The sequence below is a fragment of the Octopus bimaculoides genome, chromosome 4 (genome assembly GCF_046866305.1).
Source record: "Octopus bimaculoides isolate indiv1 chromosome 4, ASM4686630v1, whole genome shotgun sequence".
In the NCBI taxonomy this organism is placed as follows: domain Eukaryota; kingdom Metazoa; phylum Mollusca; class Cephalopoda; order Octopoda; family Octopodidae; genus Octopus; species Octopus bimaculoides.
The window spans coordinates 2,518,804-2,543,660 of record NC_142931.1 but is presented as its reverse complement, the minus strand read 5'-3'; the positions used below and the strand labels follow the sequence as shown (position 1 = coordinate 2,543,660).

The 24,857-nt window shown below is 38.1% G+C and overlaps 3 protein-coding genes across 4 annotated transcripts in view; 1 reads left to right on the top strand and 2 right to left on the bottom strand.

The window, feature by feature from the left end:
* Positions 1 to 76: 76 nt before the first annotated feature.
* LOC149135865 (ubiquitin-conjugating enzyme E2 A) lies at positions 77 to 2,452 on the bottom strand. 2 transcript variants are annotated; one of them, XM_089350166.1, is made up of 2 exons: positions 2,160 to 2,452; positions 77 to 1,922 (listed from the first exon to the last, which is right to left on the bottom strand). In XM_089350166.1, the coding sequence occupies exon 2, from the start codon at positions 1,667 to 1,669 to the stop codon at positions 1,187 to 1,189; it is 483 nt and encodes a 160-aa protein (XP_089206292.1). In that variant the 5' UTR covers positions 1,670 to 1,922; positions 2,160 to 2,452; the 3' UTR covers positions 77 to 1,186. The 2 variants fall into 2 exon arrangements, with proteins under 2 accessions (XP_089206292.1, XP_089206291.1); XM_089350165.1 differs by having other exon boundaries at positions 2,164 to 2,452.
* Positions 2,453 to 7,325: 4,873 nt separating this feature from the next.
* The window catches only part of LOC106879623 (uncharacterized), a 28,515-nt gene continuing 10,983 nt past the window's right edge, over positions 7,326 to 24,857 (top strand). The window contains exons 1-2 of the mRNA XM_014929282.3: positions 7,326 to 7,450; positions 24,754 to 24,807. Of these exons, the coding sequence (XP_014784768.1) occupies positions 24,771 to 24,807 (37 nt within the window). The 5' untranslated portion in view covers positions 7,326 to 7,450; positions 24,754 to 24,770. The remainder of the gene's footprint in view (positions 7,451 to 24,753; positions 24,808 to 24,857) is intronic.
* LOC106879622 (G protein-coupled receptor moody) lies at positions 14,871 to 23,846 on the bottom strand. The gene is made up of 3 exons (XM_014929279.3): positions 23,548 to 23,846; positions 18,862 to 19,065; positions 14,871 to 16,932 (listed from the first exon to the last, which is right to left on the bottom strand). Exons 1-3 carry the CDS (start codon positions 23,711 to 23,713, stop codon positions 16,169 to 16,171), a joined length of 1,134 nt encoding a protein of 377 aa, XP_014784765.1. The 5' UTR covers positions 23,714 to 23,846; the 3' UTR covers positions 14,871 to 16,168.

The following is a 24,857-nucleotide window of genomic DNA, read 5'->3' as shown; positions in this document are numbered from 1 at the left end:
AAACTACACGCACACGTGTGTGTGTGTGTAGATATTTAGATGGTGAAGATAATAAAACAAAAAATAAACAGCTGAGTTGCGTTACCTGAATGAAAAATTGTAATTACTTTTCAATGAAACAAATACAGAAAAAGATTCTTTCTTGATATAAAGTTTTTCTTTGAGGTTTTGCAGTCTGTGGTGAGAGTAATACCTATGTCAGGGTTTCATCTAACTCTTCGGTCTATAGTGAGACTATTGTCTAAATGAGCAAGTCAGAGTTTATCTAACCCTTTGCTTTCAGATGAGACTATTGTCTAAATAAACACGGCCTGCATAACTCTACAGTCTGCAGAGAGCATTCTTGGACCTGAGTACGTCCAAGCTGACCCTTGCTCTTCAAATTGTGTCGAGAGTATTGTCCTAAAATGTCAGGGTCTATATTAACTTAATCAATAGTGAGAGTATTGTCTAAATGTGGATGACTGTTTAACTCCTTTGTCTTTGGCATGTACTGTTAATGAGTCTCAAACTCCTGTTTAGAGAACAGACTGGACCGAGCAGATCGGGGCTTATAACTCCTCTATCTGTGGCAAGAGAACTGACTGACCATTTAAAGGCTTGTTCTTAGTTCTTCATCTATGGTACGAGGGCTGACTAATTGAGCAGGTTGAAGACTAGATAAAATGCTGAAGATAACCAAGTGTTAGTGACAATAACAACAATAAAAGAGGGAAGAATCTTGTCAAATACATTACTTACTCACCACTCCCACATCCCACACACACCCAGTCATTTGAAATAAAACCAACATATTGATGATGCAATTTAGAAGTGTATAGATATGTTTTTGAAATAAATGCTCTGTGTGTGTGTGTGTGTGTGTGATAGTGTTGACTAAGTTTGTATGTTGGCAAGTTTTTCATTTTGTAACAACCAGATTTTTTGGAACTTGGAAAAATAAATGATAAAAGATGAAATCTTCTTTGTTTTTTTTATGAATTGTTTTCTTCGGATTTTTCTGTTTTCTTTTTGTATTTGTGCTTTTTTTTATATATATATGTGTGGTTTTTGTGTTACGTGGCAGGATTCAGAGAGAACGAACCCGAAAGTCAGTAGAGAGAATGAATTTATCTAACATTCAATGTTGGACAAGAATGCAACCAAGACACACAAGTGTTCATTATTAATATTATTATCATTATTATTACTCCGACGAAGTAGCTCCGTTGCCTTGGTAAATCCAGCTCTCTTCCACGATGGCTTTTACTCGTTTCTCATACTCCCGTCGGTTTTCCTGATAGAGTTGGGCGGCCAGGTTATTGGCAGGACTGTTTGGGTTGGGTTCGTCTAACAACGACTGAATAGAAGTCAGTATAGAAGACACATCGTATGTAGGACTCCATCGGTTCTGGAGAATGTCCAAGCAGATGCTGCCGTCAGCATAGATATTAGGGTGGAACATTTTAGAAGAGAAACGTACGGCCGGTGGTTTGTTCGGGTATTCCTCTGTGAATTTGATGGTCAGTTTGAAGGTACCGTCCTCAAATGGTGTGTCTGTCGGGCCGAAAATCACTGCATTCCACAACATGATGTTGTTATCGGTCGGCGCTCCACTAACTCCGGCGGGTGGGTCGTCTTGCAGTCTCATAAAATCTCTCATTAAACGACGACGAGCAGGTGTAGACATTTTCTCACAATATCAGGTAACCAATTACAGAAAGTTAATAGTTCTTGGTGTTGCGAATATATATATATATATATATATATATATATATATATATTTATATATATATATGTATATATATATTGTTGTTTTGTTTTTTCGAGGGGGAACAGAAAAAATAAAGGTCGTCGGTAAACGATAATTTCCTTTCCAGTAAATTCCAAGTTTCCGGACGAGCGGAAGTTTTCCAATTCTATTCTCCACACTCGGAAGAAAACTGCAAATAAAAACAGAATATAAATCAGATTTATATATCTCTTTTTAAAGAAGAAAAAAATACTTCCTTTAAGAGGAAGATTTCTAATTTGTCCTCTCAATAAGAGAGCAAAGATATAAAGAAAGAAAGAGATATAAACACTGTTTCTTATATATATATACACCTATACATATAAAGCCAGTAGATAATATGGAAAATACGATGTGTAATAATGTAATAATATGTGCTATGTTATACCTACACGGATGTTGCTTCAACAAGACGGTGTTTTGGTGAGACACCACTTCCTTACTTGAAATCGATTCATCAATTAAATTTATGCCATTTCCGATAACCGTTCGGTTCTGATCCCATAAAATACCAGTTGCTGTTTCTGTTATATAGATATATATAATTAAGTAAATAATCTTCTGGGTTTGGTCTTGTCTTGTCTTCCTCTAATAAATGTTAATAATAACTTTGTTCTCAAAGTCAACAATAATGACGCCTAAGTGTCACTTCCGCTTTCAGATTTATTTATTTTCCATAAACAGGAAGTGACGAAACAGAACTCATCGTGTCACACATACAGCTATCACGTGACATTATGTATGGAAGCCAATTTGAGTTATAAATAGTATTTTTCTTAAATGATTTTGCTAAATTAATTCGCGTTAAATTATAAAATTTATAATTTTTTCTATTCTATGTGGAAGCAAAAGAAAAAAAATGTCATTTTCTGAAAAAAATTAAATGATGATAAAATATATTAATCATTTGCAAAAAAAAAAAAATTATAATTTGGAACTAGTAACAATTCAAAATATCGAATTTCAACATGATCTTTTTGAGGTACATCCTTTAAATACACTTATTGTCATTATTATAGATTTTATTTGACCTGCGTCACAGCAGAGAACTAATGGTATGTCTTCGTTTTCTATGGATGACCGTACTAGAAGTTATACTCTTGATGGCGTCGTACCCGAGATTTGGACGATGACCATTTCGTGGAATCGACTGGGCAAAGAATAAATAAATTCCTTATAATGAAAATATCGAGTGTGTTATCACAATTATGCAAGCCTCTTCTCGTTCCCTATTTCACCGAGGAAGCTTCTTGGAGGGCGCCTCATGCGCTAGAAATAACAGCACCACCTCCCTTTTAAAATAGATACATAGAATAATGTAGTCTTCGATGCGCTTTGTCTGAAACACGAGATGGTCGTAAACAATGTGTCTACATTAGTTGCTAAATACATCTTTCATGATTTTAGAAACAATAGGAAGAGATCTGACTGAGAACCTGTTGCCATCGTCTGCAGATCTATGCGGTTCCATGTAGAAGTTTACTCTTTAAGCAGACAATAGCAGCGATTGGAAGAGAATAGAATCTGAATCATGATAGAGGAAGGAGACATGTGTTTAAGATTCTCCAGAGTAGCAGAGAAAAGAGATCAGATGTAGTCTTTGGATAAGAAACAATTAAATGAAATACAAATGTTTTAACTCTGAATACGTTACTGGTCCTTAACTGGATGTTTTTCTTTTTATTTTGAAGAATATGACCAAGTTTTAAATACATCTTTCCAAATTATTCACTGAAGTTGGAAACATCAACCAATGAAATCCAATATCCAAAAAAGGTTATAATGGAATTGAGGGTTTATAATACCTGTGGAGTATCTCCTCCCATTATAATTATTTTTGTAGTCTTAAGGATCTGGAACATGAAGAAGAAGTTCACAAGTGGAGTACAATTCAGTTATTAATTTATTTTGAGTTCTCGTTCATGCTGTTCGTTCTCTGTGACCATCTTTATGGCAGCGTATGGTTCGTTATAGCTCTGCACACATGAGGTTCAATACCTCTGGAGATAACAGGTGAAGTTAGAGTGGGATAAGAATCCTCTGTGAGCTGCCAGTTTTGCAGTGTTTCTCAGCGTAAGCAAGAAGGAAGAAAGAGAAAGAATGTCTTAATTCTCCTGCTTAAAGAGTCGCTGCCAACGAGAGTCTCACTGTTGTCTCATGCCTGGCAAATGGTTGCAGGCAAGACCTCACTCCTGTCTCAGACTATGGGTTAATTAGCATGTCATAGAATTAGCTCTGGAAGAAGGTCACTCAGAGACCCCGCCCTCAACAGGCCCCATGACAGAGGCAGCCCTTCAGCTCTTTAGTTGCTTATCAAAGAGAAGGTCACTCCATAGAAATCCGGCATGTTGATAACTTCTGGGCACCAAATTATACACCCTCACTTCCATACAACACCCTTCTTCATATCTATGCCTCTGCCCATCTCTCTCTCTCTCTCTCTCCCTTAACCTACCCAACTGCATGTCACCTCTCTCTCTCTCTTTCTTTCATCCCCCTATTTACACTGTCATCATCTTTATTTTGCTGTCTGCACCAGACATCCCTTACACCCCCCTCCCACTCATCCCTGAACCCCACCCCCCACTCATTCCTACCCACCTTATACCTTCATAGTTCACTTTGACTCTGCATCTCCAATTTACAGCTTGCCCCTCTCCTCTAAAATGCGTGAGCTTTTGTAGGGAACTGGACAGAGGACCCAAATGTGCACCCCTCCACACACACACATCTCTGTTTGAGCTCAGTAATGCTAATGTTGGTAGGTCTTCTCAAGAACAGCATATTGTTAGCCATCTCAGTCCTCTGTCATCTCCTCTGTGAGATTCAAGGTCTTGTGACCAGTCTTCACTGCCACACCCCACGTCCCATGTCCACCCAAGCCTTCCTCTTTATTAAGTCCCATCCACTTTTAAGGACTGCCACATGCTTTACATATACACACCAGCGCAATCTTCATTTTTGCACACTACACCTGGTTCCACTTTTGTCCAATTTTCTCACACCATATTTATGCTACCTCTTTCATCTGCATTTACATTGCACATCCAGCACAGCATGCTTGCTTCATCTTCTCAAATCCTCTGCATTCACCACTGTACATCACTGCAGTTCTAACACATCAAGCAATCTACCTTTGCTCTAAGGCATAGGTTCTCAAAGTGGGCACTGCCACCTCCTAAGGATACCTCATTTACTAAAGCCTTTGCCTTTGCTAAGTTTGCTTTAAGACCTTTCAGTTCTAGATTAAGTTTCCATGTTCAGAATTTCATCTCTAATTCAAAATCAAAAATCAAATCACAATTAAAAATGGAAATTGTAGTTGTGGCCGTTGCCAGTGCCACCTGACTGGCTCCCTATGCTGGTGACACGTAAAAAACACCTTCTGAACGTGGTCAATGCCACCCCTACCCCTATCCCTGCCCCAACTGGCCCCTGTGCCGATAGCACATAAAAAGCACCATCTGAGCATGGCTGATGCCAGTGCCGCCTGACTGGCTCCCACACCAGTGGCACATAAAAAGCACCCATTACACCCTTGGAGTGGTTGGCATTAGGAAGGGCATCCAGCAGTAGAAACATTGCTAGATTAGATTGGAGACTGGTGCAGCCTTCTGGCTTGCCAGTCCCCAGTCAAACCGTCCAACCCATGCCAGCATGGAAAGCGGACGTTAAACGATGATGATGATGATGAATTCCTCTATAGAGTCAGTTATGAGCGCTTTATCATCAGCCGATAGGAGTTGCCATTGACCACCAGTCTTAAACTCATCTGTGATGACCTCTGGTACAATGATGAACAGGAGGACGGGGGGTGAGGACTCCTCCCTTCATGCTACATTAGTTGCTGAAATCCTTGTTGTTGCTTGCCAAAACCATGTACAGCCCTCACAAGCCATTTATTTACATCTAGTTTCCTCAATGACCAACAAACTGCTGGGTGTGGTACCCTGTCAAAAGCTTTGCCAAATCAACAAAAGGTGTCTGGTTATATATAACCGACAACTGGCAAACTCTGGGCAAACTTATTGACTCACCTTTCTTTTGTGACACATCTATAAGTGGAGAGGTGGTGAGTGTACTTGGGGCTAGGTATCTGCTTCTGGATACAGTCCAGACAGCAAAGGTGGTTAAGTGTCTGTCCAAATACCTTGACCAAGGGCACAAAGGCCAACCATATATTTATGTGTATGTATGTGTATTGTGACGCATCCCTAGAGGCAGGGATAATTTTAATAAATCAAATGTTGTATGGTATCTAATATACCCATATTAGTCTATGGTGTTCGAGTATATGTCACTGGCCATTCTGAGTTCTTTCTGAATGGAAGGAAAATGCATGTATATAGCAATTCTACATAGTAGTGAGATGCAGGCCCTGAATAGAGAGGACATGTGAAGCCAAGAGAGGAATGAAGTTAGTATGCTCCATTGGATGTACAAAGTCAGTGTACAAGTGTGACAGAGTGTTAGTATATTGAGAGAGAAGTTAGGCACAAGAGGAATTAGATGCTGTGTGCAAGAGAGAAGACTGTGCTGGTTTGGTCATGTGATGTGGATGGATGGAAACAGCTGCATAAAGAAGTGGATAGAACTAGTGGAAATGGGAGACCCAAGACATAGGACAAAGCATTAAAGGCTGGTCTCAGGACACTGAGCCTTAAAAAGGTTATCTGGTGCTTTGCTGTATACAAGGAGACCTGCCCACCACAACAGATGTGCTAATGCCTAGATGAAGGGGTTTTTGCCTATAAGAGTCCCATGCCGGTGCCACGTAAAAAACACCCATCACACTCTGCTAGGTGGTTGGCATTTGGAAGGGCATCCAGCCATAGAAACTGTGCCAAATCAGACTGGAACCTGATGCAGCTCTACTGTTTGCCAGTTCTGGTCAAACTGTCCAACCCATGCCAGCATGGAAAATGAATGTTGATTTATATAAGTTAAGTTAACAGTCTTTGTGTGATTTGCAATGGCTAACGAGTGTATTCCACGCTGCAACCGTTTTAGTTTCATAACTCAATCTCAGATCAAAGTAGCTGCAATTAAAGTACATCTCTATAATATGGTTGTGTGAGAAGGAACTTGCTTCCGGCCCACAAGGTTCTGGATTCTGTCCCACCTCGGGCAAGTGCCTTCTATAGCCCGGGGCCGACAAAATCTACTTACGATTAGATTTAGCAGACGGAAACTGAAAGAAGCCCATCGTATATATATATATATAGTAGTAGGAATCTGTCGGTCTCGGGAGGCCCTGGATCTGCACCCAAAGATTTGTGTGTGTGTGTTCCCATCACCGATTGACAACCGATGTTAGTGTGTTTACGTCCTCGTAAGCTAGAGGTTCAGCAAAAGCAAGCGATAGAATAAGTACTAGGCTTTAAAAATAAGTCCTAGGATTGATTTGTTCGATTAAAAGCCCTTCTTAGCGGTGCTCCAGCATGGCTGCAGTCAAATGACTGAAACAAGTAAAAGAATAAAAGAATATATATATATATATATATATATATATATATATATATATATATATATATATATATATATACAGAGAGAGGGAGGGAGTGCATGTGTACACGCCTAGAATTTCCTATTACCTCCCTTGAGGTAACTCTTTCTTTTCTTCCTGTTACTCTTGCTTATTTCCCCCTTTTCCGCCATCGCTGTAGAATTGTGAAGAAGGTAAGCTGATATGTTTCTGAAAATCCATCTCCATCGATGTTATTGCGTTATTTCATGTAGTAAAAACGTTTCATTTAGTTAACTTATTCTTCAATCTAAGTATCCCTTCGTTTTCTAACATTTTCAATCGTTTATTTCTCTCGAAAATCGATATTTAAATCCGAGCATATTGTGATAAGTATTTCTACAATGTCTCACGTGTTACTTCGTCCCACGTTGAATTGTGTTTAATTATTCCTCGGATATTTCACTCATAAAGTTATAAACTTGAGAGTGCCTCTTATAAAGCAGTTTTTTTTAAATTTTAACCGAACGATAGTTTAAATCTCGGCGATTATTTAGTAAAACCACAATATTTCATCTCGCAATCCTCTGATGTTCCAGTTTGATCCTTATTAAATATTTTAGTTTGAATTTAGAAAAGATACTTAAAGGATTCAAATTTTTTATTTTGTATGTTTACTTGTATAGTTATTTAATTAGCTAAGTTTAATTAACATTTAATTTTATAGATGTTAATCGTGCATCTGTATAATTAACGACGAAAGTTTGGAATTAAAATTAATTCAATTCATAAATGAGAGATTGTAATTACGATTAATATCCCGTTTATAATCTACCGTGAAATTATAATTGTCCAGGGACAATATTGGTAAATTTTTACATGTGCAGCCCCCACGCGGAGTGGTTTGATGCAAACCTCTTTAAGCTTTAAAAATAGTTTATTAAGCATCAATGCAATTGTATTCCCTTTTTAACGATCTTTTATCTTTCGTTTGTGATGGGCTTAATATTTATTTGAAATCAAATCTTGTCTCGAAATTCTGTTGCCATGTTTGTGTTTCAGTCAAAGGAGCACCATTACTTCTTTTGTAGAGATCGAGATCAAAGAGAGAGAGAATGGCACAGACATACTTGTGTGTGTGTGTCAACTATACACACAAGCACACGCAGGCATTGGTGTATGGTAAACACACCGCATGGCACCGTAGGCAAATGCCTTCTATAGACCTTGGGTTATGAGTGCTAAATTTGGTGAAAAATTTGTGGCGGTGTATTGAACAGATTTTCACCAAATTTGGCAAAAGTACTCCTAACCCTGAAACCAGTACAAACGTACGAACGATGTCATAAATAACAGTGCCGCCGATAGTTGTTGACAAACAACGGCACTAATTTTATTCTAGGGAAAAGATCCCATTACACCGCTACAACGTGCTGTTGACAATCCACAGTAGTAATTGTTTTCACCTTATTGTGGTGAAAACAATTACTACTGTTTGCATCCCACCGCGTGGGGGGCTGCACATGTAAAAATTTACCAATCACTGACGTGATTGGTTGAAATTACCGAAATAAAAATTTTTCTCTGTTCTATAAGACAAAGTATACAAGTATACGAAGTTTTTAAGTGTTTTGGTAGAAAACACACTAAATAAAAAATGGTGTCCGCCAAATCAGAAAGATCCGGAATTCTTCAGTATACTTGTTGCCAACCCTCACCTTACTGACAGCATCCCTGTACATGACTTGCACAGCTCTCACTAACCATTCATCTATCCCTGGTTTCCTCATTGACCACCAGATAAGGCTTTCTCCATGTCTGGCTAAATAAACCTGTCTCCTTGCTTCCCTCCTGGCAGTCTGATACAATTTCCTAGTACCACTGTTCTTCCAATCCTTCCAAGCCGGTTTCTTTTCTCTAATAGCCCTGTCAACCACATTGTTCCACCACCATATTACTTTGGGTCGAGAGGGAACTTTGCATCATCCACAGATCTGGTCAGTGGCTCTCAGCAGGTTGTCCCGTAGAAACCTCCAGCTGTCTTCCACATCATGTGATGCTATATCTCCCTCTATTTTGTCAAAGGCTTTGAGTAACACGTCTCTAAATCTCTGTCCATTTGAAGGATCTTTAAGCTTCCAGAACCTTCTTCTCCATGCTGGTCGTTTTCTGGGCATCCATTTAAGCCCTGATCCTGAAGTCGCTAACTATTAGTCTATGTTGTGGGGTACATTCTTCACCTGGGAAGGTTTTGGCATTTATAAGCAGCCAACTTTCCCTTTTTCTGGCGAGGATCTAGTCAGTTTGGCTAGTGTGTCTACCAGTGACTGGCAGGCTTGCTGAAGTTAGTATTGCAAACCATAAGATCATTTGCATCACAGAACTAAAATTAATTAAAGGAAACACAGAGCATCTTAAAATAAATATGCCAGTATTTTAATATTATTTAGCTTTGACTTGTACTTGATTGGAGGTGGTGTTATGGACACCAAGACAACTGCATTGAACACACCTTGATAGATTTAGTTTCTTTTGTGATGGCTTGTACATCAGTGACTCTGGTTGCAGATAGAATTTCACTGCATCTTTGGAATTCTCGACAGTGAATATGATGAGAAATGACGATCGATTCTGATGGCCCCTCCCTTACACTTTGTGGTACTGGGGGGATTCATTTGTAGTCAACTGCGCACTGATTCACTGTTGAAGATCTGTCTGCTTGTGCAAGCAAAGTGGTTGTGATGGAGGCTGGAGTTTTTACATGTGTGACCCACATCACGCTCCTCTTGCTACAGACCGCTTTCCATCATTCCTAGCATCTCCATTCACCCCCTGTCGCTGCTCTCTCTTCTTCACCATGGACACACTATCTTGATACACTCTTTCTCCTTGTTACCATCCTCTTTATCTCCTTCCATATGTAATGTGATCTTGTGCTGCTACCCCCCCCCCCCATCACTAAATCTCTCTAAACTTTACCCTTCTATTACTCTTTTCTTTGAACGTCTTTTGGTACCTCCATTAACACCCTCTCGTCCTATTTTATATGGGGTTCTCCACTCTTTGCAGCTACAAAGTGACTTTTCTAATGTTGGTGCCTGTTAAAAAGTACCCAGTGGTCTGTAGAGTGGTTGGCATTAGGGAAGGCAACAATAGAAATCTTACATTATTTGCAATTGACGGATATTTGTCCTCATCTTGTTTGTTGTTAACACAAAGTTTCGGCTGATATACCCTCCAGCCTTCATCAGGTGTCTTGGGGAAATTTCAAACCTGGGTTCTCATTCCTAAAGTAGTTCTCGATGTTGTTATTATTCAGGTCACTGCGGGAATCAAACTCGGAATCTTGGGGTTAGTAGCCCATGCTCTTAACCACTACGCCATATGCCCGTGGTTAAGAAATCTTGCCAAAACTGAAACTGGAGCAAGATGTGATCTTTTTACCCATTGGGTCCTGTTCATCTAAAACAGTGGGTCTCCACCAGGATCCATATGGCCCTCAGTGTGGTGGTGGGGGCTCATAAGATTCTGTTAAAATTTATCTGCAATAAATTGCTTATAACTTTTACAATACACAATATTTTTATTTATTACTTTTTTTTCTACAATTCCTAATAATTTTCTCTATTAACCCTTTCGTTACCAAACCGCCCAAAGCCGCCCGAAAAAAATTTTGGTTCATGTGACCAAGCCGCCCAAAACCGCCCGTAATCACCTATTCATATTTAAATGAGAATATCTGAGCAAATCTCGTTAGTACATTCGTGAAAACACGTGATTATTTGTGTAAACAGTTCAGCTATAGTTTTGTATGACGATCAACGTGTTTTTTTAATTTTGTGAATTTTGGGAGATTTTTTTCCAAATTTGTTCCTGTTGTGTTTTCAAAATTTGTAATCCTGACAAAAAAATGGATACGAATTTTATTCTGTCAAGCAGCGAGTCAGAATTCGAAGGATTTTCCGTTGAAGACCTTGATAAATCTAACTCTGTAACCGAAAAAAAAAAAAAAGCACGTGGTATTTGATAATGAATCTGAGGTTTCATTTTCCGAAAATGAAAGCAGTGAATCCGAGAGCTTCGATGATAGCGATAAAGAGAATGAATTAGTACCTGAATGGAGGGAAAATTTAAAAACTCCTTCTTTCAGTGATTTTTCTGAAGAAACTGGACCAAGTCACAGTCTTACCCAGGAGAGTAAAGCTTTAGACTATTTCTTTTTGCTTTTTCCGATGTGCCTATTTGAATTGATTACGGCGGAAACAAACCGTTACGCTAAATGTAAACAAAGCGTAAAAAAGGATAGTTTGAGGTTTCCCATAAACTTGAATGAAATTAAAGCATATTTTGCCATAAATATTATCATGGGCATTAGAAAGTTACCTAGAATAACAAATTACTGGAGTAGTGATGAACCCTTTGGCGACGAATATGTCGAGTATAATGACGAGGATACGGTTTTTTAAATTGACTCAATATCTACATGTAAGAGACACGAGCAGTACACCAGTACGTGAAAAACCAGACTTTGATCCCTTATTTAAAATAAGACCCCTCATTGACTGTGTTCAAAGCACATATAAAACAGTTTATAGATAAGGATATGGTGGGCTATAAAGGCCGAGTGCGTTTTCAACAGTATATGCCAGGAAAGCGCACAAAATGGGGGATCAAAGTTTGGAAAAGATTTGTGAATCAAATACTGGGTACTGCTCTGGATTTTAATGTTATACTGGCAAAAGAGACAGTAATAAATCCAGTAATGTGCACGACTCTTCTATAATAATATTTTGTTGTATACCCAATTGAATATTAGCTAATAACCCATTTTCTATAGCGATGTTTGAACAAAAATTTAAATAATTTTATATTTTGTTGAATTTACCTGTAATTAAAGTCACTTTGTGACAAAAATTTTGGTATAGAATTGGTTGAGAACCTTTCGTGAATTTATCTTCCAAAAATCACATTAATATGTTGATAAATAAAAAAGTTAGAGTTGTTTAACGAAACCAGCCTAAATTTATGATTATGTTAGAAATTAATTGAAACACATAAGGGGTGTAATTTGGTTAGAAATATGGTAACGAAAGGGTTAAAGGCACAAGGTGTGAAATTTTGAGGAGAGAGACTAGTGTGTAACTGGTACTTACTTTATCGACCCTGAAAAGATCAAAGGCAAAGTCGACCGAGGTGGAATTTGAACTCAGAACGTAGCGATGGGTGAAATGCTGCTAAGCATTTCGTCCAGCATGTTAACGATTCTGTCAGCTCACCACCTAGTAATATTCTAAGAATATAATAGGATTGTTTAAAAATCGAATGGCTATGGAGGTGGGTGCATTGGAGTAAAATAGGAATCAGAGGGGTCCATAGATGAAAAAAAAAAATGGTTGAGAAACACTGATCTAAATTACTGGAATGGAAATTCTGTTCAGGTACCCAGAGCTGGGTTTGATGGCATTATTTGCAGCATCTGTCTCAGGTGTTGCCTGTTTATAGTTAATCTTTCTGTTCTTTTCATTAGCTTTCTTTAATAGTTTAGCTGGGATGTAGATACAAAATTAATGTAACATATCTAAATCCTCATCATCATGCATTCTCCCATGTTGCCATGGTTTGATGGGGCTTTTAGCAAGCCGGAGGGCTGCACCAAGCACCACTCAGCTATACCAACATTTTATCTTTAGCCACACACACACACACACACACACGCCCATGCACATCTTCCTTTCAACACTGATTCTGATATGGTTTTATTTTTAACTCCTGTAATTTCACTGAAATACATTAAGCCCTCAAGCTGCTGCAGCTATTTATTTTGTGATTGCTTATCTCTAATTGTAGCCTCTCTTAGTCATTCAGTGCTGGGATATATTTAAAAATTGCAAGCACATGAGTATGTGTATGTATTTAAATACAAGTGCATGTGTGTATATACTATATACCTGAACACAAGCAAGTATACAACTGTGTGTATCTACTTGTATGGTTTGTCCTCATTACTCTACATTGTATATATATGCTCCTTCTTGGGTGGGACACCAGTTTGTTGTGGGATTACTCATTTTCACCAGCTGAGTCGAGTGGGGCAGCATAAAACGAAATTCAAGAAAAATGCATCGTCTGATCCAGGAATTGAAACCACAATCTTATGAATCATGAGTTGAACACCAAGCCATGCTCCACTGCATATATTTGGTGTGCCCATGTGTAAATTTTGACGCAATAAATACATATTTGTGTATTTGGACACGATGCCTAGTTTAGTGTGTATCTGTTCAAACACTGATTGTGCATCCACTCCACCTTTCTCTGTTGGCTTTCATTTTATGCTCAGCTGCCCTCTATCAATTATTCGTCTTTCGTTTTTTTATTTATTCTAAAAGTCATGTTGATGCATTTATTTATATAGAATGGAGAGGACCTCAGTTTGTGTCCACTTTCCATTCTGGCATGAACAGGACCTCACTCCCGTTTTATTTTTGACATAATTTCTATGGCTGGAGATTTTTCCTTACATGGTGTAACTGGGTGAGTTCTATAGTGGCACCAACACTTTGGATTTGTCTGCTACCTTGCAAGGGTTAAACAATCATCACTATTCTCCGTCTCTCTCAGCACAATTAATAAATGAACTCTGGAGAAGTAATATTGGTGAACCAATGTAAGCCTGATAAACACATTCATCACTCTTGGTTATGTTGTCTAATGAGACTAAGACCTGTCTAGTTATCTCCCTTCCCTTTCAAACCCTGACCAATCCAAATTTGTCAATAAATTTAAGAGGTTATTACTTTTCAATGAATTATTTCCCCTTCCCTATGAGGGACTCTGACCATTACCCATAGAAGGGTTTTCTTTTCTCGTCCTGCAATTGAACGGGAAATTTGAGAAGGATTCCTGGCTTTCACCCAGGCGGCCCGGGTTCGATTCCCGGCATGGGAACACCTTTACTACACTCTCTGAGTTGTTGGCGTTAGGACGGGCATCCAGCTGTAGAAACTCTGCCAAATTAGATTGGAGCCTGGTGTTGCCATCCGGTTTCACCAGTCCTCAGTCAAATTGTCCAACCCATGCTAGCATGGAAAGCGGACGTTAAACGATGATGATGATGATGTATGTTTGTTATCTTGTTTCAGTCATTGGACTGCAGCCATTCCGGGGCACCGCCTTGAAGGGTTTAGACAAATCGACCTCGGTACTCAACTTTTTTTAAAGTTTTGTACTTATTCCTGTCAGTCTCTCTTGCTGCTAATTTACTAGGACGTAAACAAACCAATACTGTCAAGTGTTGGGGAGTGGGGGCAGACGGACGTGTATAAATGACAAGGCTTATTTTAGTGTCCCTCAGCCAAATCCACTCTGAAGGCTTTGGTTGGCCTAGGCTGTAAGAATGGTGCTGCACAGTGGGACCGAACCCAGAACAATGTAGTTGAGTAGCAAACTTCTTACCACACAGCATAAATCGTAGAGTACCCCTTTTCTCACCCCTCTTGATAAACCAACTTGCTTGAAGTTGTTGCTTGTTCTGTGGCACAAACTTTCTGTTTGAAAAAAAATACCTAAATAACAACTTCCAGAAAAGTTCCAAACAGGTGCGTCTGTTTCAAAATAATAATAATAATAAAACACTTGAGTACATAGACACATTAAGGAAGATAATCTCCCTTCATGTGAATATTTTTATATAATCTTAAATAGTTTAATTTTTAATTAAAGAACTGATTTATCAATTTGTCATTTAGTCGTTTGCCATTATTTTGTGAATGTTTTACAGTGAATATGATGAGAAATGACGATCGATTCTGATGTCCCCCCTACACTTTATGGTGCTGGGGGGGATTCATCTGTAGTCAACTGCGCACTGATTCACTGTTGAAGATCTCTCTGCTTGTGTGTCCACTTTTCCTTGCTTGCATGGGTCAGACAGAATTTGTCAAGGTAGATTTTCTCTGGCTGGAGACCCTGTTGTTAACCCTCACCTTTTTCCAAGGAAGGTTATATGGACATTCCCTGCACGAGGGTGATGATGCTCATTTACAGTTATCACATGATGTCAAAGAAAAGGAGACACGCACCTGTGTGAGGGGGGTCTTTTTCAGTTCCACTCATAAGGCGGCTTTGGTCAGCCTGGGGCTATGGTAGAAGATGCTTGCCCAGTGGAACTGAATCAAGAGCCATGTGCTTGGGAAGCAAACCTGTGGTCAACTCGATAGAGTTATCAGATATCACAGCATACATGAACCTCACAATGTACATATTTGTTTAATTAAGGCAATAAATTGCAGTCTAATGATAAACAGAAGTTCTTGAAATCAACATCAACAACAGAAATGTTGCATAGACAAGTGTAAACGGGGATGAGGCGTGCTGGGGACAAAACAGGGGGCCACAAAAATAGTTTGGGTTTGAAAATATGGAAATTAATCAATGACTTTGATGTTAGTAATAGAAATTGTGTGTAAATGGAAAAGTTGTGAGTGTTAGTCATTTGTGGAATTTGAGTAAAAGCTGGACACTGGGCTTCGAATTCTGTTTTTACTCTTTGATGTAATGTCATTTTGATAATTTCCTGGTAGCAGTAATTATTTTGTGTAGTGGTGATGTTTACAAGCAATCCGTTCTGGAAGTTTCCTTAGATTTTGTGGTGGTCATGGTCAGATTGCTTGAAACTGCAGCCTTTTTTTTTTTTTTTTTTTTAATGTCCTTTGGAGGGTGTATGGGAATGTTGTATATTGTCTGAGTAATAAATATATTTATAGTGCAGTTACATACATTGTATGTAGGTTTTAAAATGGAAACAAAAATGAACGAAATCATTGGTATGAAGTAGTGAAAGCCAAGACTAATGATTTAATTAGATTAATTTATTAAAATAATGTACATCTGCTGATATTTTGACTCAAGTTTGTTCACCTAATTTGGTTGTTTTAGCATAATGTTTGATGTAATTCGTTATTTGGTAGGTTTGTGTCTGTGTTTTTGGGCAGAGTGGACAGGAAAGTGACTCGTAGTTGTGTGGAGGGTTTTGTTATGAGGGTACTTAAGTGGATTACAGTGATGGGTGGAATGTTAGGGTTTATTTTTTTAAGTCTGCAGCTGATGAGTTTTTTGTATGCATGACTGAATTGTGAATTCATCAAGCCATAGATGACAGGGTTTACAGCACTTCCAAAATAAATACACAACCTACAGAATAGGTGGTGAGGCTTTGAAAGAATATAATAGAGATCTATTATAGCAGTGATTGTACACGGGAAGTAAAATAAAATGAAAAGGGAGATAATCGTTAACATCATCTTGGTCATTCGTTTCTCATTTCGTTCTCGCTGCTGTGAATTAATGGAATCCTTTAAAGAAGGCATTCTTAGGTGGCTGGCCTTAGATGCTTGGTAGATCCCTATGTAAAAGTAGATGATTATTATGCTTGGCACAAGAGTGCGTAGCAACAATAAAATGTCTTTGAAATACTGTTTGTCCTCAAATAGATTGCACGTTGCTAGTCTCTCCACGTAACCAAATTTTCCCCAAACTTCTAATAATGGCGGCAGCAGACACAGCAATGGCAACAACCATGCAACACTTAACATTGCTGCAATGTTGATTTGGTTGAAATGGTCGATATATCTGTGGTAGTTTCCCACAAGTTTGTAACGGTTATAAGCAATTAAAATGATTGTCATAATGGTTGTACCTGCAAAGAAATAAAACTGACAGTTAGTCATGTCTTGTAAAATTGGGGCATCAAATTTATCATTTTATAACCTTAATTTATAGACAGCCCCTTTCATAGTGGACCTTTCCAGTTTCATTTACCAAATTCAATTTTTGGAAATTTTTACACATGGAATTTTTCATTTGTTAATTACATGAATCATAACCATTTATTGGAGAAATTAAAGATAAAGGCATTACAGACGTATAAAAATGGAACAGTTTTTGAAATTCATCAGATATAACAGTTTCTGATGCTGCAAGTCACGGTCGTTACACTTGCAGTATTATGAAGATATTATTTCGAAAGAAACTGGTTATTTTTGTAATTAGTATGAAAAATTATATTTAGTAATTTCCCCCACAAAATCGGATCTGGTATGTGAATGCAAAATGATACAAAATTAAAATTGAAGTCTGGTGGGGGTTGTTTTGGCAGAGATTAGGACAAAGACAAAAATGGACAACTGAAACAAGTCAGGGCTACAATTCTGAAGTAATTGTATAGTTTTTCCTTTAATATTTGCAGATATACTTTCAGGTACCAACTTCTTCAGTGCTGTCAATATTCTGAAGGTTATAGCAATAGTTTACATGGATTTTTGTGTTTTATCTTTTATAATTAACTCAAGTAAATTAATTTTTATTTCAATTTAATAAATGAAAGTATTTATGTATTTTATGACTAATTATCAAAGTGACTATATTCTTAGGGCGACATGCCATACTTGAGGAGGCCTGTCAAGTCAAGTATATCAAAATCAAATGGAAATTGTAGTTATGATCTCCGTGCCGGTGGCACTTAAAAAGCACCGTCCGAATGTTGATGCCAGTGCTGCCTTGACTGGCTTCCGTGCCGGTGGCATGTATAAAGCACCAACTGATCATGGTCGTTGCCAGCCCCCTCTGGCCCCTGTGTCGGTGGTACATAAAAAGCACCCACTACTCAGAGTAGTTGGCATTAGGAAGGGCATCCAGCTGTAGAGACCTTGTTAGATCAGATTGGAGCCTGGGGCAGCCTCCTGGCTTCCCAGGCCCCAGTCGAGTCGTCCAACCCATGCCAGCATGGAAAACACGTTAAATGATGATGATGATGATTCTATAAATGACTGGCTAACAACTATATTCGTTCCATAAGGATTAAAATCAGATTAAGACATGAGATTAATTCATTTTCAATAAGAGATGTCAAGGTATACATATTAAGAGTTCAGATTCACCATTGTTGGTCAAAGACATTCATTCCACTGGTTGTCTTGTTCCTGCTTTATATACTTAAGGATCATTTGTTTACTGGAGAAGCAATGTCTCTGTTTTCCACTCAAACAGTGCTCATGTGAACACTGAGTTGACTTTCACACAATACACACACTTGCAATGGGCTTCCATATAGTTTCCATCTGCCATTACCACTCCTGAGGCTTTGACAGATGTCAGTCTACAGTAGGGCCACACCCCAAACCCCTGGGGGTTAAGAAGCAAACCACACAATCCTACCTGCCCCTGTAACTTTGTCAAATTGAACAGTGAAAAATATCTGGTGCCCCCCAGTGGTGGGGACAGTTGTAACTGATTGATTTATCAGACATGTTGTGGGTACATTTCATTTCATTAATTAACATCTCTACTTATTGGCTGCTGCATGTTTTCAATAACCTAATGGAAATAAAGATTATTCTTTCCTGTCTTTCGTAAACCACGTCTCAATGAGATAGAAACGGGTTTGACTGATTTAGTTGGTAGTTTGGATTGTAATGGTTTCTTGACATTTAGGGAATGGTTTAGTTTCAGTCTATTTTCAAAGGATTCAATGGAAAGTTGGCCCTTGTGGTAGTAAAGTGAATCTCATTCAATTTGTGTTCCTTGTTGAGAAATGAAAATAAGTATTGTTACATTTCCAATTCCTTACCTGTTAATGCATAGTCTACAAGTGCCACAAGTCTGCATAGTAATGGGCTTATTCCAGCTGCTTTGTGAATATTGGTGTAAGCATGGAATGGTAACACACCCAAGTCAAACAGCAGGTTCACTACACTGAGGTTGACAATAAAAATATTGGAAGGAGTCTGTAATTTCTTGGAGGTTCTCACAGCCAGAATAACCAGTATGTTTCCTGTGAAAATAAAAAAAGACAATGATTATAGCCATGTTGATATTTCTCTTCTGTATGGTGTATGTTGATTTGATTTTGGAAAGTAAAGAACTTCATTTTATGTGTGTTTTCCATTGTGTCTTGTGTGAAGCAGATCATCACAGTCTTGAGTAAGTCTTTTGGGGACTCACTGTTTTTGTACCCCAACTGGAACAATCGTATCCTGTTATATTTTTGGTTTAGTTTTTTTTGATTCAGTACCCTAACCCCGACCAGTTTTCACCATATACCATGTTATATTTCCCATGGCAGCAACACCAGAGAAGATGTCATGTCCTCGATAAGACGAGACTAAATGTTCCCCTTGTCTGCTTATTTATCAACTGCTTCACAGACTGTACAGGGCACATTGTGACACCAGATCAAAACTAATGACGAGGTGTTGGAATCAATGCTAGTCACAGTCCAACATCTTCCTATGTGTGTACAGACTGTTTTCAATAGAAAATGCCAAAATAGGTCTTTCTACAGCAGATTTGCAGTTATTTTGTTGTTCTTGAGTAATTTCATAGGAATCTCTTTGATCTATCTTGTTATCTCAGGTAGCTTTATTTTCAATTAAATTGTGCTTCATTTCAAGGTATAATCACACATCAATAATGTTAGTATTACTTAAAATAAATTGGATCTATCACCTAATCTGCTAATTTCAAATCTTTCTTGAGCATTATAAACTTAGGCTAGATAATTTCCGTCTTATCTATTTAAAACCAATGAAAACTACCCCCCCCCCCCATCCCCATTAATAATATTTAATCACTATAGCAAATATTCTTGCGTCTGTTTCAAACAGTTTCCGCACTTTTTAGTTCTTCCTGCTCTTAAAAAAACTTAGAGGTGGCAGCTGTTGTTAAGGCTCAACATGAAAGCCAACTTTTCCTTAGATGTTCGGGTTTATGGGGATTTCAGAGTCGGTCTCTCCATGGTTATCTCAGTAAGTATTTACTTATCTCTTCTTTAGCGCTTTCAATTTAGAAGCTGTGGTTGCTGTTGCTATGGAGTCAGTAAAGATAGGAATTGGGGTTTTTTTCTTTTTCTTTTTTTCTCCTCTTTTCAGATTAGTGGGGATTATCACTTTAAAGGTTTCTCATTCACCTAGCATTGATAAAAGTAAATATTTCTATGACCAGTCATACAACTGGAGTTTCTCCTCATCATTACCAGCATCTCTGTTATCAGTAAATGTAATTAATAGCGGGTTTATATAACTATTGTATGAGAAGGGTTTTAGTTGACATATTTAGTTTGAATTTTCTTCAAAAGAACCTGAGAGAAACACAAACATGCACATACATTATATATGAAAAGCTGCTTCTGTTTCCATCTATCAAATCAACTCACAAGACTCTGACTGGCTCAAGTCTACAGTAGAAGACATTTGCCCAAAGTTCCATGCAGTGGGACTGAACCTTGATACCACAAGGTTTGGAAGTTAACTTTCCAACCACATAACCATGTTGGCTAAATAGAAATTAGCCAACTCCACACTCCCACTGAATTCATGCAGTTCTCACAGAGAACTGCCATTCTCTATTACCTTTTGTCTTGCAGCTTCTATTCCTTATTTATCCCTTTGTAGTCTTGGAACTTTTATATTCTACAACCCAACCCTTTCTAAGTGTTCCCATTACACTTATGCCCTCATCTGCAACAGCACATTTGACCCCAAAGCTGAATTCTGTGTCACTGAACATTTTGATTATATTTCTGTACAAGAATTCTGTTACTTGTGTGTGGGAACCTGTTATTTTTAAACAGCAGTTAGGGTTAGGGTTAGGGTTTTAATTCAGTCACCCATCCTTTCACCAGTGTGGATCATCGTCATCGTCGTTTAACGTCCGCTTTCCTTGCTAGCATGGGTTGGACGATTTGACTGAGGACTGGTGAAACCAGATGGCTACACCAGGCTCCAATCTGATTTGGCAGAGTTTCTACAGCTGGATGCCCTTCCTAACGCCAACCACTCTGAGAGTGTAGTGGGTGCTTTTACGTGCCACCGGCACGAAGGCCAGTCAGGCGGAACTGGCAACGGCCACGCTCAAAATGGTGTATTTTACGTGCCACCTGCACAGGAGCCAGTCCAGGGGCACTGGCAACGATCTCGCTCGAGATGAGAGATACATAAAGAAGATGCAGTGAAAAACTTCATTTAACCACAAGCAATAACCATCCACAAATATTATTTATGACCATATTCCAGTTAACCTATTTCTATAATACATTACTGGACCTCTTCTAGAGGAAGGTTTGTCTTGTGTGTTCAGCCCTTCCTCATACTCCAACATATTCAAAGTGGGGAATTGAGGACAGATTTTGATTAAGATCTAATTTAGCAACCCCTGAAGGATGAAAAGCCCACAAGCATACAGTTATAGCATTGCATAGAAAATGCTTTGTGTTATTTGTTTTAATACTCCATGCTCTTGGTTGAAATCTTGCTGAGACCAATTCTGCCTTTAACCATTTTAGTAAACTAAGGTGTCAAGTCTTGGACTGAGGTTCTCCCCACTTGCTCCGTCAGCAGGAAAATGAGGGCCTCTGCCTCTGAAAATGGCACCTTCTATAATCCCTACATCAGGGGTCGATGGTGAAGATCAGGCATGGCCAGCCTTTCCAAAGAAGCAGGGCACACGAGACATGGCTGCACTTATCAAAATATTGGAGTAATTCTTCATTTGGGTCTGCCCCTGGTGTGTTAAACATTCACATGTATTTAGATTCTCTCTCTCTCTCTCTCTCTCTTTCTCTCTCTCTCTCTCTCTCTCTCTCTCTCTCACACACACAAAAAAAGTTTCAGTGGCATGCAAGCCTAAAAAAATATTTTTAAAATCACAAATCTGACTTTATGACAGCTGGAAAGGTGTTGTATACATGTGTGTGTGTGTGTGTTGATACTCTACTATTATTCTCTGCTTTAAGTAACACCTGTGTTTATATGCCTCCTTTCCTCTATATACATATACTCCCAACTTTTGTTCCCTTCTGGCTCCCTAATTCCTTCCTCCTTACAATTCTACCTTTTAATGAAGTTTAATTTTATTTCACTATCATAATTGTAATGAAGATAGCCTTCTATAAATTCAATTTTGAGTTATTTGATTACAGTAAAAGTTTTACATATTATTGCTTTGGGGCCCAACTTAATAATACCAACAAACACCTGTGTTTGCCACTATAAATACCAAAATATTCTAGTATTGATTCTCGCATTGCTTTAATTCTTGTATCTGTTCTTTTCTTCCATGCATCTTCTCTCTCTCTCTCTCTCACTCTCTCTCTCTTATTTTGAAATTTACAATTTTGTGCCCTTTTACACATTTTCCTCTCTGAAGACCAGATTTCTTCTTACAAAAATAAACTATATTCCACTGTTTGATCTATTAATATAATTTTTTGCTACCATCAACTCAATATTAACTAATTTCCGTAATATTCTTCTAAATATGAATGTTGGTTAATACCTATTAATTGTCCATGGTTGGTGTGGGAAGCATCAGTTTTGGCCTGCTTATCATTATTTTACCATCTCATTCATTGGTGAGGAACATGTGAGTAATCTAGGATCGCTGTTGTGTGTGTGTGTGTGTGTTTCTCTCTCTTTCATTTAGAGGGATAAGTTGGGACTGCATGTTTTACCTTCAGCAGTTTATTCAACTTGATTCTGTTGGCAGTGAAAGACTAATCCCTGTCAAATAAATATTGATGGAGTTTTATTCCTCTAAATGTCATAGTTCCACCATCACTATCTATAAGTGCTTAATTGTTTTCAGTCAGTTGATACACACATACATGCATGTGCACAAGCGCGCACACACACACAATCTTAGATTTGGTAACAATTTGTGAATAAGAATAGACGTTCACAGCTTAATAGCCTATCAAAGCTATTAACCCTTTAGCATTCAGAATAATTTGTCAAAAGTAGTCCTTATTTATTCACATTTAAAAAGAATTGTCTGATATTATTTCGTAGCTTCAAGATAGGAAAGATGTAATTGCTTATTTCTAGAATGACATTGCAGGGTATGTGTGAGAGGCTGGTTCTGGCCAGTTTGAGCATAAAATGTGTAGAATATCTGGGCCGGATACAGTCGGTTTAAACACTAAAGGGTTAATGTATATTCTGTGACAACTGCTCAAACCCTCTTGATACCATTTTGCTCCAAACCAACTCCAGTTTAAATTCTTTGTCATTTCCCCAAATGAATTGAGGCAAAAGCAATGCAACAGAAATATACTATCAAAGGGGTTTCAAATAAAAAAAGAGATCGAGGCATTGAGAGGAGTAGAGTCTGATTTTAATGAAGCACAGCGAAATAGAAATTGCTGGGTCTGGCTTTTGTAGCATTGTTAAAAAGTTAGCCTTCTGTATACTTGAGCACTCTAAGATAAAATAAATTGTGACCATGTTTTGTTAAAGGGAATTAAAAACTGAAGACTTACCTGTGGTGCCTGTAATGATGATAATTCCTATAAGAGTAACCGAGACATAAGTAAGAGCCAATTCCGTTTCATTGAGAAGCAAGGAACTGGTAGCACTGGACAGATTCTGTTTCTCAATGTCTTTCGTGTCCGACTGAAGATGTGTGAGTGGATCATTTCGTGCCATGTTAGTCTTCACTTTGGTACAGTAACATACATGGTCCTAGTCTTTTATAATCAATAGCTTCCTTGTATCTGAAGCACACTCACCGTTGTTGCTTCTTCTTGTAGACTTAGCAGATTATTCCATTCTGTTGCTGTAGGGGGTGGTAGGAGTTATCCTACGCACTTGGCTGCTGACTAAACTGATAGACCAGCCTATTCCATTATGGTTCCTTTCTTCCTTTTTGGTTTTCTCTCTTAGTAGAACTGCTGCTTCTCTGCAAGTTGGTAAATTAGATGCTTCTGTTTGGATTTTGAGGCTGGTAAAATATTTTAAAGAAATAAAACTGGTGAGGCTGATTTTCAACTATAATCTTAGAATATAAAAAAAAAACACCAGATTATTATACTGGACACCTAATTATTGAAAACCTCGTTAATATTATTGTATCTTTCTCATTAGGGTTCTATTAACATTCTTGCATTATATATCTGCTACATATTATAGCAGCATTGGTGAGAACCTATTTCATTCCTATCTTTCATCAGTGGGGGTGGGATGGGCTGATGGCAGTTACTTTTTCTCTCAAAAGTAATGAAATATTTCACCAGAACAGGGTCCCCACATTTCAAAATAACAATGATAGTAATTTTTTTAAAAAAATGTTTTTCTTGGACAGTATCTGAAGAGAAATATTTAAATAAACTCCTGTTGTGAGTTTGTTATAAAATGAATTAGTTAAAACTAGAAATGGTTTACTTTTGGGCTTCTGATTTTTCGTGTGTAGGTGGGAGTGGAGTAGGTTCCCTCCTCGCCCTCTCTCCCCAGATTTTGATTAGTAATAATCCAAATCTATATTTATTGAGGCTACTGGGCCTGTACTGGTGCTTATTTTCAGTTTCCTCAACCGAGCGAAAAAGTGTATAGAGTAGGGAACTTAGCTAGCAGCAGCATCAGGGTTTTATTGTTTGCCCTATGGCTCACACATATTCAAAATGTATGTTTAATAAACTATATATTTTATGGTGTTTATTCAGGGTGTTCTCGTAACTTTTTATTTCCAGACTTCCAGTTCCACAACATGGCCAAGTCAAAGAATCATACAAATCATAATCAAAGTGAGTTTCGTTTTATTTAATTATTTTTACTATTTTCTATCTCTTTCTCT

Bases quoted from the DNA above. Each gene is read 5' to 3' on its own strand.
- LOC149135865 (XM_089350166.1), bottom strand. From the start codon at position 1,669: ATGTCTACACCTGCTCGTCGTCGTTTAATGAGAGATTTTATGAGACTG.
- LOC106879622 (XM_014929279.3), bottom strand. From the start codon at position 23,713: ATGGCACGAAATGATCCACTCACACATCTTCAGTCGGACACGAAAGAC. The intron at 19,066-23,547 runs GTAAGTCTTCAG...TTATTTTCACAG, and splicing joins CATCATTACAGGCACCACAG to GAAACATACTGGTTATTCTG. The intron at 16,933-18,861 runs GTAAGGAATTGG...ATTTCTTTGCAG, and splicing joins TGTAGACTATGCATTAACAG to GTACAACCATTATGACAATC.